We start from the raw sequence: 17,800 nt of genomic DNA on the forward strand, positions 1-17,800 counted from the left end.
CCTCCGCTAAACGTTAAGGCGCAGTTATCGACCCTTCACAGAGTTGATCTATCAGCCTCTATAAAGAGGAGAGCACCCATTAATGAAGAGCTCTTTTCCCTATTTCTCTATGCCAATTTACTTTCTGTACTCGCTTGCTTCCGCGTGATCGACAACTTCGTCTACACCTCCCGCTTCGTAACCCTTGGACTGGACTCGTCGTTAAAAGTTGCGGAACACGTTATCAGCACGTCCGCTCCCCCAACTCTACCCTGAGCCTCCATCGAGCAGGCTCTCGTTGATTCTCACAAAGGTATTGATCCGAAATATTGTTTCAAAAATGGATTCCTCGTTTAATTTTGATTATGTTTTCCCGATTCCCATAATTTCCGGAATTTTTGCACCTAGCAAGACCAGCAAACTTGATGCCGCTCACCAATGTTGATTCTTTATTCGCTTAAATGAGTTTGTTGACTACACCGGGGGGAGATGGTGCCAGAAGGCAGACGAACAAGACAAGTCTTCCTGAAGCTCATAGTGTGCGTGTCAGTGACACGTCACTGAGCATGACGCACACCGAACTGCCAGTCACCCCAGTGGTGACCGCTGCCGACTACTACGACCGGGTTGCACCACTTCCATCATGCCTTGGCCTCGATGGCCGCCACAAAATCCTGTTGTCGACTGCTTGAGGAGCGTTGACATGCCATGCACAAGCTCCCTACGTGCCCTACCATGCCAGATGTGCACTAGCTGCCCAAGCCGTCAGCCATGCTGGACACCATGCGCTGGCATGCCCGTGCAGCTATCGTGCCCCATCGCATTCGTGCCATGGTCACGCTCTGGCAATGCTCACGCACCGCCCATAGGCCACCGCCCGTGCACATGCCGCAAGCTTTGCTCGAGCCGAGCTCGCCGTCAGGCCCCTGCTGGCCTCGACAACACCTCAAGCCACCGAACACTAGCCACGCACCGCCGTCTGGTGCATGCTGAGCTACACCTCGCTCGCAAGGCCAAGCCGCGCCATCTTGAGCTCTTAGCGTGCCCGATCTATAGTCGTCACTAGCGTGCTAGCTAGCTCCACCCCTGCGGCGCCAGCTCCGCTCCAAGCCGTTGACTGCCAGTCATGCACTGCCTTGCGGGTCAGTTCACACGCCACGAGCATCACCGCGTCGTCTGCTTCTGGCTCCCGAGCACCCCACCCCGCCCTGCACCGCGGGCTGCTGCTTTCAGCCCCAACCGTCGTCTCCACCACTGCCAAGTAGTGGAAACCCTAGTCGCCACACCCCAGTAACGAGTTGCCACGGTTTTGGGCCGCTAAGGGTTGTGTGGCATATAGCCTGATTCAAAATAAATAGAGTGGTTGCATTCGGTGTTAACTGGGCCAAGGCCCATATTTGCTCACTGTCTTTCAATTCAACACAGATATTTGTAGTTTAGCCCCTATAGTTTCTATGTAGTTATGCGATTAACATTCTTGGTTAATTATTTTACGCCTAAGCCCCCCAAACTATCTATTTTTCTAAAATGCACATTTTTAGGCTTAAAGAGCCTCTAGGGTGTGGTTTTTGCGCTAATTTCAGGTTTTGACGCACTTAACATGCTACCTTAATGTACACGATTTTATTATATGCTTTTACTGTCATGGATTAATTGTTCATTACTTCTAATCGTCAAGTATTGCATATTTTAGCATGTTTTAAAATATACTAGAATGCCATTTTGGTGAATAAATATGAACCATCATCGCCTTTACGCTATCGATTACCCAATGTAATTCCCCAAAGCTTGCATTAATTGCTGATGGCCAAAATCAATAAACCAAGAGACCAACGGCTTGGCCATAATGGGGTAGATTACCCCAACAAGCATTCGACCTAGAGATCATCCTCGAATCCAAGTGAATTTAGAGGACGATAGGATTGGGGACCCAGATGGTCCTCACCACTCATAGGGGAATACCTAGGCAATGCATTTTCTTGAACTCCCATCTCCACAAGACCCTGCAAAATGAGTACATGGCAGAACACAGTGCCCTAGCCCTTTTGGACCGCTCTCGAAAAGCAATTCAAGAGGCTGGAGCACATAGTTTGCCTCCATGAGATGACGGAGTAGAACCTGGTTGTGCAACCACTTTGGAGCAGGGTATCTCCATTGTCCAGAGGAGCACAATCTACTCCTATGGTGGCGCCTTAGAGGTACCCATGGTAGAGCCATTGGCGTTCACCCCTGCACCCTAACTCGATGTTGATGCTATCCTAGCAGAAGTTCTCCTACGAGGAGATGCTTAGCCGGCTTGCCATCTAGGCTGGAGTAATTGGCTCCCTTGTTCACTCCGCCTGGTTTCCCGTTTGTTTATATGGTTCCTTAGGCTAAACTGATACGCTCATTTCGGTTGGGTTGTAAGCTCTATGTTAGCTAAACCTTATTCATTACCTTTGGCGATTGAACGATGTTTCATTATTACTGTAGCTCCTTCCTCACTGAGAATTGTGAATGAAAACCTGCGAACACTCCCCCCTCAAATCCCACCCCCTTCAGCATGCATCGGTAGCCGTTCACATTTTTGGTATATAAAGAGGAGAGCACCCATAGTACGCACAGTTGATGAGAATCACTAGTAATGATTTCTTCCCATATTTCCTCTGTCAATTTACTTTCTGTACTTTTGTGTGCTTCTGCGTAATCGAAAACTACAACTATGCCTCCCGCTCCACAGCCCTTGGACAGGACTCGCCAACAAAGGCTGCGGGACATATTTCATCATGTTCCCAATTCTTTCATTGTAATAACTATGCTGTGCAGATAGCAAGACTTTGTTTGGACTTTAGATAGTGTCCTCTAAATATGACCTACTCCTACTTCAGACCTGGCCTTACATGGAAATATTTGTTGCCACACATGATGCATGCCTCACAAGGTTAATCCAATAAAAGCATGGCTGATCACATGTCAAACTTTTACAATATTTAGATAATTTTCTCTACAAAAGCTTTGCCTGCACAGTGCTATGCATATGCATAGATTTCTTGAGAAGGCACAAGAGTTCACGTCATAAGAACAGTGAAAAAACGACTCACCTGTGGTCCCATTAGGAAACACAGCAACATCTAGGGCAATGTGGCCTTTCAAGACCTATTTTCGATATTCAACACCACTTTGGTATCAGCATGAGGTCAAACATAAGTAGTCCAAAAATAAAAATTAATGTGGAAATTATACTAGATGTGAGTTATCACAGCATATACTTAGGTATTGGCAATGGATCAAACATAAGTTAAGTATTTAAGATCAGAATTACTTTACTTAATAAGGTAAATAAAATAGCATGCCTACTTCAAATATCAAACTGCCTTTAGTTGAAATATAAACATGAGTGTTCTAACAGCAGAATAATGGGACAGGCATTCAGAGCACCGATAGTAGTAGTAGCTGAGCTAACAAGGTGAGGTGTTTGGATATAGTGTGACAATCATTGATCAAACTACTAATTGAGTAACAAGGTTAAGCTGTAAGCTCAAGGAATTCTTTAACTCCATAAACAGAGAGTTCATAAGGTGAGAACACATGAAAACACCGTGATTGATGCCACGCTTGAAGAAATAATATTCCGAAAAATATACAAGCTGACTCCATATCTCATAATAAATTATACCCCCTCCGTCCCAAAATAAGTGCCTCAACTTTAGTACAACTTTGTACTAGAGTTAGTACAAAGTTAGAACACTTATTTTGGGACAGAGGGAGTATATATTAAGAACAAGTAAACAAAAATAGAACTTACAGCTGTGTAGCATGATTTCTGATGCTCTGAGGGTTTACCAAAATGTACAGTTCTTGTAATGTCTGTAGTGCCATCCAGGTACTGCAAGTATACCCTCACTAAATTCATTCGATTCTATGGAATCCACAAACAGAAAATTGCAGTTCAAGACAGATATGTACTCAACCTGTGCCCCAGAGTCACAGAGATATATTTTATCAGCATCAAGTTCTGCACATGTATTTGCCTCAGGAGAATAGTGAATTATTGCTGCATTTGGCCCCACAGATGATATCGTAGGAAAACTTAAACCTTTAAAATGCTGCAGCAACATATAATGACTGGTCAAAGCTGATATGTATCAAGAGATTGAATGCAAAATGCCCACAAGGAATGGGTATCAAAATATAAGATTGTATAAAACATGCTAAGAAAAGATGTTCCAAAAAAATACGCATTTCAAGAAACAATGTTCCAAAAACACACATATTTCAAGAAACACCACAACACTACATATTAGTACCAATGTCATCCCGACACATAGTTGCAGGGAATCTGGGTCACCCTGGTCGAGAAACGAGGTCGAGGGTAGCGGGTGGACAGCCCACCGGAACGAGGTTCAAGGGGTATACCTCTTCAGGACGCTAATTGGTGTGGATCGCGATCCAAAGGTTTTCGGGTCAATGCCCCGGTACGATACATCAGGTCGTGGCATGCGATCCCAATTTTTGCATGGAGGGAAAGAAAGAATTTTACGATCTGCACTGATATATTTCCCAATATTGCAGGGAGGGAAAAGATCCCGCCTGAAATTTCACACAATAAAAATAAAAATTGATTATAAAATGGGACCACAAGTCAGCCCATGGCGTGATTATTACTTTCCTACGAAGCGTTGGTCGCACAACTATCCCCAAATCCCTCTTCGTCGGTTCATCATGAAAGCTCCAGTCTGGCATGGATCAAGCTCCAAGCCTCCCCCCATCAGACTCCACGTTCTCCTGTTTGCCTTTCCCACCATTCTTTTTGCCTCGTGCTTCCCTAATCGGCATCGAAATCTCTAGTGGCTCGCCGCTCGCGTACGGCGTATTAATGGTGGGAGCAGGACAGGAGACGCCGCATATGGCAGCGGACAGCACAAATGGCCATCAGCTTAGCAGCAGATCGTGGAAGGGCGAACTCCGGCAGGCCGGAAGAGTTCAGATTATTGAGTGCGATTGCCTGGTAAGCATCAATTCCCCATGAATCGATCTAGGTCAGCGTCCATCGATCAGGGTCGCGATCCGACAATCAATCTAGCTCGACCCGACATCGTCCCCGACCCTGATCGGGGTCAATCGACCCCGGGACGGGAATCACACCCTTGACCTGCGAACCAGGCTACTATGCCTCGACATAGTAACTGCATATCTATGCTCTACTAATTTACTGCAAAAAAAAACACCCACATTGGAATTGCAAATAAAACTAAAAAGCACCTAGGGGGCTTATCTTAAGCCTCAGTTTAGGGTTGTGACAAACTTATAATGGGACACACAAGTAAGTAAAACTGGCTGATAGGATCATGAAAAGTGGTTTATGTTTAAGCAGATTCCGTGAATACTGTCAAGTGACTTGCTGGGATGGTAAATTCCATAAATACTGCAGAATACCTCTTTCTCCGCACGGAAGGCTTCGAGTTTATCACTGACAGAAACCTCAGTAAGTTTTATTTCCCTGAAGTACAAAAAGAGCAGATGAACATAACCAAATCCCTGGTCTCTGACCCTCTAATAAACAACAGTAAAACATATGCATATGTTTATCGTTAGGATGCAGAGCGTAGGGCAAATAAATCATTCAATAGGTCACGTAGCATGGATGCAAGAACCTTTTTCATGTACTGGAAAATAAGATGCAAAAAGAAAATTCAGTCTGATAGTTGAAACTTGGAACTACAAGGAATGTGCCTGTAGAACTAACAATATGTTATTGTTGTAACAATAAGCCAACAATAGAAGTGCAGACTAGTAATACTGCAGTAGAAACAGATCTCATGGTCAGTTAAAACAATCAGACGCCAGAGTGAGATATTTGAAGGAACCACAATTTTTATCAGTACCACTACTGAAAAAATGACACTACGCTCCCCATAATCATCATGAACCAGTTAAGTCTCTTTGCTCCAAAGACTGCCTAATTATGTATCATAATCGTGATGACATAATTAGGTGTTCCGTTACAAAAGATTGGTCAATGATGAATCGTAAGTTCATTTATCATAAAGCCACTTAGTCTTATAAGACATGCACTTCTAATGCAAATCCCCACTCCAGAAAACCACGTAAAATGTCTAGCAGCCTACTCTAGGAACATATAATAGTTTTCCTTGTGTAGTAATGCTTGGCTCTAGCTTAGACTAAAGACAGCTCACAGGATGCTCAAAAAACAAACTGCAAAAATAAAAGGGTAAACTCACAAATGCTCTTTTTTCTGTGATCCATTGGCCTCACTGAAGTAACCAGAGGCCCCATAGTTCTCTTGCATCTGTGATTAGAGGAAAACAAAATTAATTAACATCAAAGCTGTTAGGAATATGCAACTTGTATTCCCATGAGGCCATAGGCCGATATATATGCATGTACAGGCGTGTAACATATGCAGAAAACCCCTTATACAACGGGATAAATACAAAAGGGTACATGACTTATATTATAACTCTAACACCCCCCCTCAAACTCATGGTGGATGAACAACACTGAGTTTGGAGAGATAAAAGCCATGTTGTGCTCTAGTCTGGGCCTTCGTCAGGAAATCCGCCAACTGTAACTCGGAAGGCACATACTGAAGAGCAATAACCTGATCCTGCACACTAGCGCGCACATAGAAAGCATCAACACCAATATGCTTGGTGAGCTCATGCTTCACAGGATCACGCGCAATGCTAATAGCACCTGTACTGTCAGATAAGAGCAGAGTCGGTGTAGTGACAGAAACACCAAAATCCTGAAGTAACCACCATAACCAAGTCACCTCTGCCGTCAAAAGAGCCATTGCTCGCAACTCAGCCTCGGCACTCGAACGGGAACTGCAATCTGTTTCTTCGTCTTCCAGGCAATGAGAGAACCACCAAGAAAAACACAGTAAGCAGAAAGTGAACGGCGATCTAAAGGATCACTAGCCCACGTAGCATCCGAATAGGCCTGAAGCTGTAAAGAACTGGAGCGAGGAAAGAATAGACGATGAGAGATCGTGCCCCGAAGATATCGGAGAACACGAAGCAGATGACTATAGTGAACCGATGTGGGAGCAGAGACGAACTGACTCAGAATATGAACCGGATAAGAGGTGTCCGGACGAGTGACAGCTAGATAGACAAGGCTGCCAACAAGATGGCGATAACGCGTCGGGTCAAGGAGAGGATCACCATCAGTAGCACGGAGGTGAACATTGAGCTCCATAGGAGTCTCAACAATGCGCTCGTCAATAAGAGCGGCACGAGCAAGAAGATCCTGGATATACTTTTCCTGGGATATAAAAAAGCCATCAGAGGTAGAAGAGACTTCAATCCCAAGAAAATAGCGAAGAGGTCCAAGATCAGACATAAGAAACTGCTCACTAAGACGGGCCTTTACAAAGGCAATATACTCGGGGTCATCCCCAGTGATGATCATGTCATCAACATAGAGAAGAAGAAGAGTCCGACCACGAGGAGAAAGGTGAATAAACAATGCTGGATCATGAACACTTACTGAAAAACCATCGGCAGTAACCACAGAGGCAAAACGCTCGAACCAGGCGCGGGGGGCTTGCTTAAGGCCATAGAGAGAGCGACGAAGACGACATACCACGCCATCAGGAACAGAATACCCAGGTGGTGGCTGCATGTACACCTCCTCACGCAGCTCACCATTAAGAAAGGCATTCTTAACATCAAGCTGAGATATAGACCAGTGGCGTGCAGAGGCAACGGCCAGAAGTGTACGAACAGTGGTCATATGGGCCACAGGAGCAAAAGTCTCGTCATAATCACGACCATGCTCCTGCTGAAAACCACAAGCCACAAGACGAGCTTTGTGACGCTCAAGAGAACCATCGGAGCGAGTCTTAACCTTGTAGACCCACTTACAAGTGATGGGACGGACTCCGGGAGGAAGAGAAACAAGATCCCAGGTACCAGTGCGTTCAAGAGCAGCAATCTCCTCTGCCATCGCAAACTGCCATTCAGGATGAACAACAGCCTGACGATAAGAAGTCGGCTCAAGAACAGCAGCACCAGCGGTGGGAAATCCAAAGCGATCAACAGGCTGACGAGGACGAGAACGCAAGCCATAAGTAGGCTGAGAGGAAGATGACGACTCATCCACAGAGGCATCCACAGGTCGTGAACGACGAGTGCAATGCTGAGGAAAAGATGGAACAATAGAAGGAGGAATCGCCAAGGTAGAATCGGGGGGTGGCGACGAAGAAGTCACCGGAGATGAAGGTGTAGAATCCGGTGACATGCTAGGCGAGGAGACCGGGGAAGATGGTGGCTACAAATCGACTAGAGGTGGAGAAGCAGAGGGAGTGGAACGAATAGGCACAGGCTCGACAGGGGTAATAGGTGAGTCAGGAAAAGTGAGGAAAGAGATATCCTCCACTGAAACAGTCAAGGAGGATGTGCGTGGGTAGAAGGGACGAGACTCGTCAAAAGTCACGTCTCGAGAGATACGCATCCGACGACCGATAGGATCCCAACAACGATAGCCCTTATGCTCATCACTGTAGCCTAAGAAGACACACTCAACAGACTGAGCGGTCAGTTTGGTGCAAGTAGAACATAGCAAACACAACCAAACAAGCGAAGCATCGAATAATCGGGAGAACGATCAAAAAGACGCTTGAAAGGAACACCACCCTGTAGAGCAGCGGAAGGCTGTATGTTGATAAGATAGGTGGAGGTGGAGACGGCCTCACCCCAAAAATGAGGCGGGAGAGAGGCAGCAATCATCAATGCATGAGCCGTCTCAAGAAGATGTCGATGCTTTCGCTCAGCCACACCATTCTGAGCATGAGCACCAGGACAAGAGAATTGAGAGAGAGTTCCTTGCTCAGCAAGAACACCACGCAACATCTTAGAGATATACTCGCCAGCGGAGTCAGCACGAAAAACACGAATGGGTGAAGAGAACTGAGTATGAACCATGGTAGCAAAACGCTTATAAATAGACAACACCTCACTACGAGAAGTCATGAAGTAAAGCCATGTGTAACGAGAGAAATCATCTATGAAAATAATATAATATTTATGACCACCTTTCGAAGCGAAAGGAGCCGGACCCCAGACATCAGAATGTACTAAATCGAAAGGACGCTTAGACACTGACTCACTATGTGAATATGATAACTGAATCTGCTTGCCAAGACGACAAACCTGACACTCTTAAGAGACATCTCCTGAGACAGACCCCAGAAGACCCCGACGAACTAAAGACGACAACCGAGAGCCACACAGATGACCAAGTCGATGATGCCACTGCTGGAAGGAACCAGTAACGGAGGCGACTGAAGCGGAGGAATTGGCGATGGTGGTGGCAGCGGAAGGAACATGAAGCCAGTCCAACTCCAAGACCCTGAGAATCACGGCGGCGAGGGCCAGCCCCAACCAGAGTGTGCGTGCGACGGTCCTGGACAGAACAAGAGTCAACGTCAAGGATGACGCGACAACCAGAATCAGTAAGTTGACCAGCAGAAAACAGATTCATAGTGAGTCGAGGAACATGAGCAACATCAGGAACAGAATAAGGAGTGGAAAGATTGCCTCTACTAGCAACAGAAAGTGGAGTACCATCAGCAGTGAAGACATGAACAGGAGAATCCAGCAATCGAAGAGAGGACAAAGTGGAAGAATGAGAAGACATATGAAAAGAAGCTCCAGAGTCCAGAACCCATGGGGATGTACCTGTCTGTGTAGAGGGCGGTTGCTCAGTGCGGGAAGCATCAGTCACAGAACCAGCAGTACCCGTCGAGGAAGAACCTGAAGCCGCGAGCAGACGCTTAAGTCTCATAATATCCTGCTCAGTCAAAGCAATGGCGGAAGTTGTCGAGGTAGATGATGAAGTCCCTGAAGATGATGATCGCGCCTTGCGCAGGTGTTTCCTCTTCGTGTAGCACTGGGACTCAATATGACCATCATTGTTCCAGTAGTCGCAATGTGGACGGGGGCGACCTGAGCCTCCAGAAGGAGTGGGCAAAAGCGGCGGAGCACTCGAGCGAGAAGGGGTCGGTGCAGCAGGTGGCGTGGAAGAAGCCCGAGTAGCGAGCACAGAAGGAACCTCCAGCAAACCAGCACCACGTAAGCGAGTCTCCTCAGCACGAATCTCAGAAAGCGCCTCCATGAGAGAAATACGGCCACAAGCAAACAACTGAGCACGTCGAGGCTCAAACTCCTTACGAAGCCGAGACGGGAACTCGTAGACGCGATGAAACTCCAAATTGGCCTGGACAGCCTGGCAACAGGGGCAAGTACGACAACCAGCACTGCGGAGAGAATCAAGCTGGCGCCAGATAGCAGAACTGTGCACAGAAGTCATCAACAGTAGAGTCACCCTGCTGAAGAGCATGCTCCTGACGGACCACAGAAAGGTATAAGGCATCACCAGAAGGCTGATAGCGCTGACGAAGACGGGTCCACATCTCAAAGACAGTAGGAAGACCCAGAAACTCAGAAGCAAACTGAGGCAGAACACTAGCAGTGAGAACAGCTACAGCACGAGCATCATCATCAAGCCACTGGGTGTAAACAGTCAGAGCACCATGATACGTCTGAAGAGCCTCCTCATAAGCCAAAACCCTCTCATCATAAGCACGAGCAGCAGCCTCAGCAGCAAGCTTAGCCGCATCCTTGGCGGCCTTATTAGCATTCGTAGGAAGAACCGATGGAGTCGGCGGAGTAGGAGCCACCGGATGAACCGGACGTGGCGGACAGCAGACCTCGCCAGAAAGAACACCCCGGAGACGGATGCCACGCATGTGAATGCACATGAAACCAGTAAACTCGGTGTAGTTAGTACCATCGAAGATCACCGGACAACGAGGGACAGCAACATAGCCCGATGCAGCAGACATTTTTTTTTAATAGAGATCAGCGGGAGCAGGAGATCAGGGGCCCTGCGTCGCTTGGGGCCGGCTGGGAACGAGACTGCAGCTGGGAGCAGCGTCGAGCGAGACCGGCTGGGGAGCGAGGCCAGCTGGGGAGGGATCCGCTCGGGAGGGCCGGATCGGAAGATCCGATCGGGAGGGGCCGGCTGGAGATCGAGCCTCTCGGGAGGGCCAGCTGGGGAGAGTCCGATCGGGAGGGCCGGCTGGGGAGATCCGATCGGGAGGGCCGGCTGGAGATCGATCCGATCGTCGAGGGCTTCGATCGGGAGACTCAGGAGATCGAGGACGGGGGCTTCGATCAAGAGCAAGATGAGACAGGCGGCTGGGAATCGATAGCACGAGTTGCAACGTGCAGACAAAATTAACCTAGCTCTAATACCATGTTAGGAATATGCAACTTGTATTCCCATGAGGCCATAGGCCGATATATATACATGTACAGGCGTGTAACATATGCAGAAAACCCCTTATACAACGGGATAAATACAAAAGGGTACATGACTTATATTATAACTCTAACAAAAGCAAATAGCAAATACCAACTAAACATGTTGAACAGGATCATTGGTAAGCATGCCATATCATCAAAGTACATGAGCTCCATATCAGATGCAAATTAAGGGTGTGTTTGGTTGGAGAACCAAGTGGAGTGTAATGTCATGGTTCCATTCCACCGGGAATGGGACTGGTTCTGTCTAGATGGAGCAGAATAGTTCCATTCTAGCGTTCGGGTTTTTTTTTCGAGAAAACGCCAAGGGGCTAGCGTTTCATTTCATTGAAAAGAGGGGTTTAAAGTTAGAGAACGAGGAGGTAGTTTACAATCAGGCAACAGTCATTAGTGTACATCCCAAGTTGTTGGGAGGACTACTCTAAGTCCAATGGCGCCTGCCCTGGCCCAGAGCCGGGCCTCGTCCTTAATGCTGCCTACAAGGGATTGAACGGACGGGCGCGCATGGTCGAAGATGCAATCATTTTTGTGCTCATTGTTTTTAAGGCGGTAAGGCAACCTAAGGCGAGAGCACCACCCGCTCTAGCGCCTAGGCGACGCTTAAGCGCCTAAGGCGGACGCCTAAGCGCCTAAGGCAGGCATATTTGTAAGGCGCTGCCCAGGCGCCTTATCGCCTAAGCGTCGCCTAAGCGTCCAAGGCAGGACGCCTTAAAAACAATGTCTGTGCTTCCAGATCATCCAGGATGTGAGGAGTGTCGCTGAGGCCAGGCCCTTGCGCATTGGTGTTGGTGTGTCATGCCTAGCAGTGTGCCACCAATAGAGCAGGGATCGGTCATTGTATTCTAGCGTTTGGTTGGAGAGATAGAATGGAATAAGTATGATCAGCTCACCTCTTGCATAAGAATGGTGAGATTAAATTACCTCACTCGAATACACATATATTCTCAAAAACCATAGCTCTTTGGGTATAAGCAACATACTTTTTTGAATTTTCATTACCATTTTGTTAGTATTTGCAGCACAAACAATTCATAATATACATCTCTTAAAAGTTAAATAATATGTTTCTATTTTTTTAAGCAGGAAAACATGTAGCAGTCATGGGCCTGTGAGCGTCCAAGTTAAAAGTAAGTTATAAGAGCATCTCCAGCAGCTCCCCTATTCCCAAAAAAATCACGTATTAGGGGAAGTTGACATCGAAAACGCGCTCCACCAGTTTCCCTAACACAATAATTTTTAGGATCTCACCCAAAAACACCCCATCTTCCCCTATATAGAAGAGAAGATGCATCTTCCCCTATATAGAAGAGAAGATGCATCTTCCCCTATATTTTTTCCAATGCATGCCACGTCAGAGCGCCGCCGCCAATTACCGTTGGACCACCGTCAATGCTCGCAGGACCGCCGCCGGACCACCATCGTAAGCCACTAGCTCCGCAGCCTACCGCACCAGGCCCCCACCCCAGCATGCCGCCGATCACCGAAGCTCCGCCAGTGTCTTCCGTGCCGGTGTCTTCCGTGCACACGTGCACACGAGAGAGAAAGAGAGAGATAAGCCACTGAAAGGTGTGGCACATATGTCATACTAAGTATAGGGAAAGTTGTATTGGGGATCTGCTACAGAAGCACCCTGTGAAACCCAATAAATTTATGGGGAGAACCCCAATCACACTTATAGGGAAGGTTTTTTTGGAAGTTGCTGGAGATGCTCTAAGCAAGAAAGCACGTAAATTGTATACATATGCTTTCATTACCTTCCTGTGAATCAAAATTCATTGTTTCCTGTACTACTTTTTCCCTGATTTCGCTAAATCAGGTGTGCATGGGCATCAATCAGGCTGAGGTCTTGGTGGGATTTGAGCTTTACGAGGGATTGCTTCTGGTAGATTGCCAGTAAGGACATGTACAATGGTTGATAAGATAGTCTTAACTTAAGACTTGCATGTAATGGTTGATAAGATAGTCGTTGTCTCTGATGACATCCTTTTAAGGACGTGTACAACGCCTTGTGCGCCTAATCCAGGAGTTGAGGTCAGGGAGGCTTTAAAAAGGATGAAATGAGGCAAGGCGATGGGCCCTGATTGTATCCCCATTGAGGTGCAGAGAGGCCTCGGAGAGAGCGACGTATGGCTAACTAAGCTTTTCAACCTCATTTTTTAGGCAAACAGGATGCCAGGAGAATGGAGGCGGAGTATATTAGTACTCCCCCCGTTTCTTTTAGTTTGCATGTAAGATTTGATCAAAGTCAAACTTTGTAGAGTTTCACTACCTTTATGAAAAAGAAAATCAACATCTACAATACAAAAGTTATATGTTATGAAAACTAATTTCATCATGCATCTAATAATATTGATTTCATAGTGTGAATGTTGATATATTTTCCTACAAAGCTAGTCAAACTTTATAGAGTTTGACTTTGAACAAATCTTATATGCAAACTAAAAAGAAACGAAGGGAGTACCAATCTTCAAGAACAAGGGGGATGTTCAGAATTGTACTAATTATCATAGAATTAAGCTGGTGAGCCATACAATGAAGCTATGGGAGAGAGTCATCGCACCGCTTAAGAAGAATGACAAGCATGACCAAAGATCAGTTTGGTTTCATGCCTGGGAGGTCGACCATGGAAGCCATTTTCTTGGTATGACAACTTATGGAGATATAGGGAGCAAAAGAAGGACCTGCATATGGTGTTCATTGACTTGGAGAAGGCCTGCGATAAGATATTGTGGAATGTCATGTGGTGGGCCTTGGAGAAACACAAAGTCCCGACAAGGTACATTACCATCATCAAGGACATGTACGATAGTGTGGTGTTTGAACAAGTGATGGCGACACTGATGACTTCCCGATTAAAATAGGACTGCACCAAGGTTCAGCTTTGAGCCCTGATCTTTTTCCTTTGGTGATGGATGAGGTCACAAGGGATATAAAAGGAGATATCCCATGTTGTATGCTCTTTGCAGATGATGTGGTGCTAGTCGATGATAGTCGAGCGGGGGTTAACAGAAAGTTAGAGCTATGGAGACAAATCTTGGAATCAAAAGGTTTAAGGCTTATAGTAGAACTAAAACCGAGTACATGAGGTGCGGGGTACTACTAGGCACGAGGAGGAGGTTAGCCTTGATGGGCATATGGTGGTACCTCACAATGACACCTTTCAATATTTGGGGTCAATGCTGCGGAAGGATGGTGATATCAATGAAGATGTGAGCCATCGAATCAAAGTTGGATGGATGAAGTGGCGTCAAGCTTCTGGCATTCTCTGTGACAAGAAAGTGCCACAAAAGCTAAAAGGCAGGTTCTACAGCACAGCGATTCGACTCGCAATGTTGAATGGCGCTGAGTGTTGGCCGACTCGCAATGATGAATGGCGCTGAGTGTTGGCCGACTAAAAGGCAACATGTTCAGCAGTTAGTGTAGTAGAGATGCGCATGTTGAGATGGATGTGTGGCCACACAAGGAAGGATCAGGTCCGGAATGATGGATATGCGGGATAGAGTTGGGGTAGCACCAATTGAAGAGAATCTTATCCAACATCGTCTGATGGTTTGGGCATATTCAACGCAGGACTCCGAAAGCTCTAGTACATAGCGGACAGCTAAAGCGTGTTGATAATGTTAAGAGAGGTCAGGATAGACCAAACTTGACATGGGAGAAGTCCGCAAAGAGAGATCTGAAGGACTGGAATATCACCAAAGAACTAGCCATGGACAAGGGTTTCAACTCTAGCCTACCCCCAACTTGTTTGGGACTAAAGGCTTCGTTGTTGTTGTTGTTGATGTTAATAGTTTGTGCATGTATGATATTTCTTCAAAATGCAATTTTTGTGATAATTTATATGTTTGTGACAATATTTCTTATAAGATTAGACTTCATACACAAGGGTTTAAATTGGTAGTACAGCCTTTTGGGAGTTCAAAAGCCAAGCTATGGCACTTTGTACCACTATCCTAACGATGACCTCTATAGCACGCCATTTGGTATTGCTCACTATCAGCTATAGCTAAAGTATTGTCTTGTACGTGTGCATGGAACAAAAATAGTCTGTAATCATTTGTACACGCAAACTTAATCCAAAACGACCATGTATGTAACTAAATAACATGAAACAATAGAAACCCTAACAATGAAGCATCCAATCTTTCTTGGGAGGTTGTTTTATGTTGGAGCTTCGGCCGGTTGGCGACTTCCTCAAAGCGACTCCCACCGGCACTCACGATGTGACAACCAAGAAAGAAAATAGTCATCTATCCATACATTAATTAGTTATTAAATGATGATTCTCCTTTGTCCTTACTTGGTCAGTGTTTTTTGTCAGACGCTTATTTTTTTACTTTTACTTTAAAACACTATTGTAAATACTCCCTCCGTTCCAAAATACTTGTCTTTCTAGAGATTTCAACAAATGACTACATACGAGGCAAAATGAGTGAATCTACACTCTAAAATATGTCTACATACATCTGTATGTTGTAACCATTTGAAATGTCTAGAAAGACAAATATTTGGGAACGGGGGGAGTAGTTTCCACGATAGCTGGCATAGCTATAACGATGCCACAAAACGATTTAAAACCTTGTTCAAGCAAAATATAGGGGTAATCTTACCACATAGATGAGAGGGTCATCACAAACCCACTTGGTCATGTTCATCCATCAACCAACACTCCAACTGACTCATCCCAACCATCTCTATCCCTCAAACCAAACAAACACCCAAACTGGATTATCCCATCCAAAAATAGGGATGACCCTAACCCATCCTTAACTATCCCAAGCAAACACATCCTTGGTCTCCTCTTCACTCTCAACCCCCAACTTAGCCTCCTGCTCCTTGGGAAAGCCACAGGAGCCATCAAGGCATATGTCTCCCCTAGTGCTGGCTAAGCTCTACCACCTTTTGATGTGTAAATCACCTCCCATCCTCAAGAGCAGCTTCACGAACAGCACCTCTCTTACAACGTGGACAAACCCGAGAGCACGCCAGAGCAGAGAACTGGGCTAGTAGGCTCGGACGAGAACCACGAAAACCAGCAAGTGCATGGTCCTCAAGGGCAAGGATGAGATCGACCAGGTCGGGTTATGTGCAGCCACATTGTCGAGGCCGCTCAGCCAAAGGAGGTGATGTGACGGCCTGTGGTATCAGAAAGGGCATGGAGGGTAGCAGCCGCGGCCGTTTAGCCCGGTTAGAAGAGATTTGGGCTGTGAAAATGGTAGAAACTGCAGGATGGGGGCGTGAAGCGGGGCAACCGCATCACTAGGATCTCTTGCTGGAGTTCCCATGCATGGCGGCAAGGGAAGGCGGCTTAAAACCCTAGATGTCAGATCCTAGGAAGCGGTAGGGTTATGCCATGTTTTAAGTCACAGGGCATTTACAAGTAAAAAGTCTAATTAACTGACCTGATTATCCAGCCAGGCCAGGTATTGCACAACAGCTGCGCCATCTCGAATGTGTGCCTTCCTCAAACCAGTCAGCTCCATGGGATTCTATATCATCATTACCAAATTTAAAATGTTTAGGCAAAAAAAAATACTAAATGATTAAACTTGCGAGGTCATATAGCTTATCTTGCATACCCGTACGTACTAACTGAAATGCACACTATGTGCTTATGCAAAAATACAAAGTGAAATAAGAAAAAATAATATTGCTTGAACAAGATACACTTTTAGCGTGCAAACTATTATATCTGTATTCTGCATAATAGTTACAGGATATACTTCTAACATGAAACATTTGTTTAATGTGATAATATATGTTCACAATCAAAAGGGATATGATCAGTACACACAATTATGGCAAAACCTGTTTTTAACACTTCATTATCTTGATAGCTGATACCAATTTAACTCATTTGAGTGACTCAATGTTAACACTTCTCTTTTTTTCAATGCATCCTCTTGGTGCTCCTAGAAATTACTGAGCTCATTTATCGAGCACAATTTAGGCACATGCAAGTATCAAGGTCTCATGCTTGATCATGAAGCATAAATTTTCTTAACAGTACTAGATTTAGGGGAGTTTAAAAAAAGATGGTATGTATGTCATAGTCCATTGGAAAAGCTAAAGGTGATTGCAGTCTACTGGAAAGGCTAAAGGTGATTGCATGCACACAAATTTCTATTAAACACACATGCATACAAAAGAAAAGAAAAAACCTTGACAGCCTTTGGTAGAGCAATGGGCGATTGCAGCATCAAAGCTTGATCTGGTCTAAGCTTTGAGTAGAGTGCAAGGCAACACGAATTTGAATCAATCCAGATTTTGGAATGTTCCGCCACGTTGATATCCTTTTCCATGTGCAAGCTACCATTAACTGCAGAACCTTTTAGCTGTCCAGATGCAAGCAAGCTCACATCCAGCTGAACCATATCATACTCTCTGATATCAATACCACTTTCAGACATGTAATTCTTAACCTGCACCAGATCACCATTAACGCCACAATGGAAAAATTGCAAATTTTAAATATTCAGTTTACTCAC

The 17,800-nt window shown here is 45.6% G+C and overlaps 1 protein-coding gene across 2 annotated transcripts in view; it reads right to left on the minus strand.

Moving 5' to 3' along the window:
- LOC119285720 (aminopeptidase P1-like) overlaps positions 1-17,800 on the minus strand; it is a 30,135-nt gene that overhangs the window by 2,965 nt on the left and 9,370 nt on the right. For both annotated transcript variants that reach the window (XM_037565048.1, XM_037565049.1), the window contains exons 6-12: positions 17,474-17,734; positions 16,715-16,801; positions 6,201-6,268; positions 5,395-5,458; positions 3,930-4,064; positions 3,764-3,844; positions 3,060-3,114 (exon numbers count right to left, since the gene is read on the minus strand). In XM_037565048.1, the coding sequence (XP_037420945.1) occupies positions 3,060-3,114; positions 3,764-3,844; positions 3,930-4,064; positions 5,395-5,458; positions 6,201-6,268; positions 16,715-16,801; positions 17,474-17,734 (751 nt within the window). The remainder of the gene's footprint in view (positions 1-3,059; positions 3,115-3,763; positions 3,845-3,929; positions 4,065-5,394; positions 5,459-6,200; positions 6,269-16,714; positions 16,802-17,473; positions 17,735-17,800) is intronic.

Source organism: Triticum dicoccoides, chromosome 4A (genome assembly GCF_002162155.2).
Source record: "Triticum dicoccoides isolate Atlit2015 ecotype Zavitan chromosome 4A, WEW_v2.0, whole genome shotgun sequence".
Taxonomy (NCBI): domain Eukaryota; kingdom Viridiplantae; phylum Streptophyta; class Magnoliopsida; order Poales; family Poaceae; genus Triticum; species Triticum dicoccoides.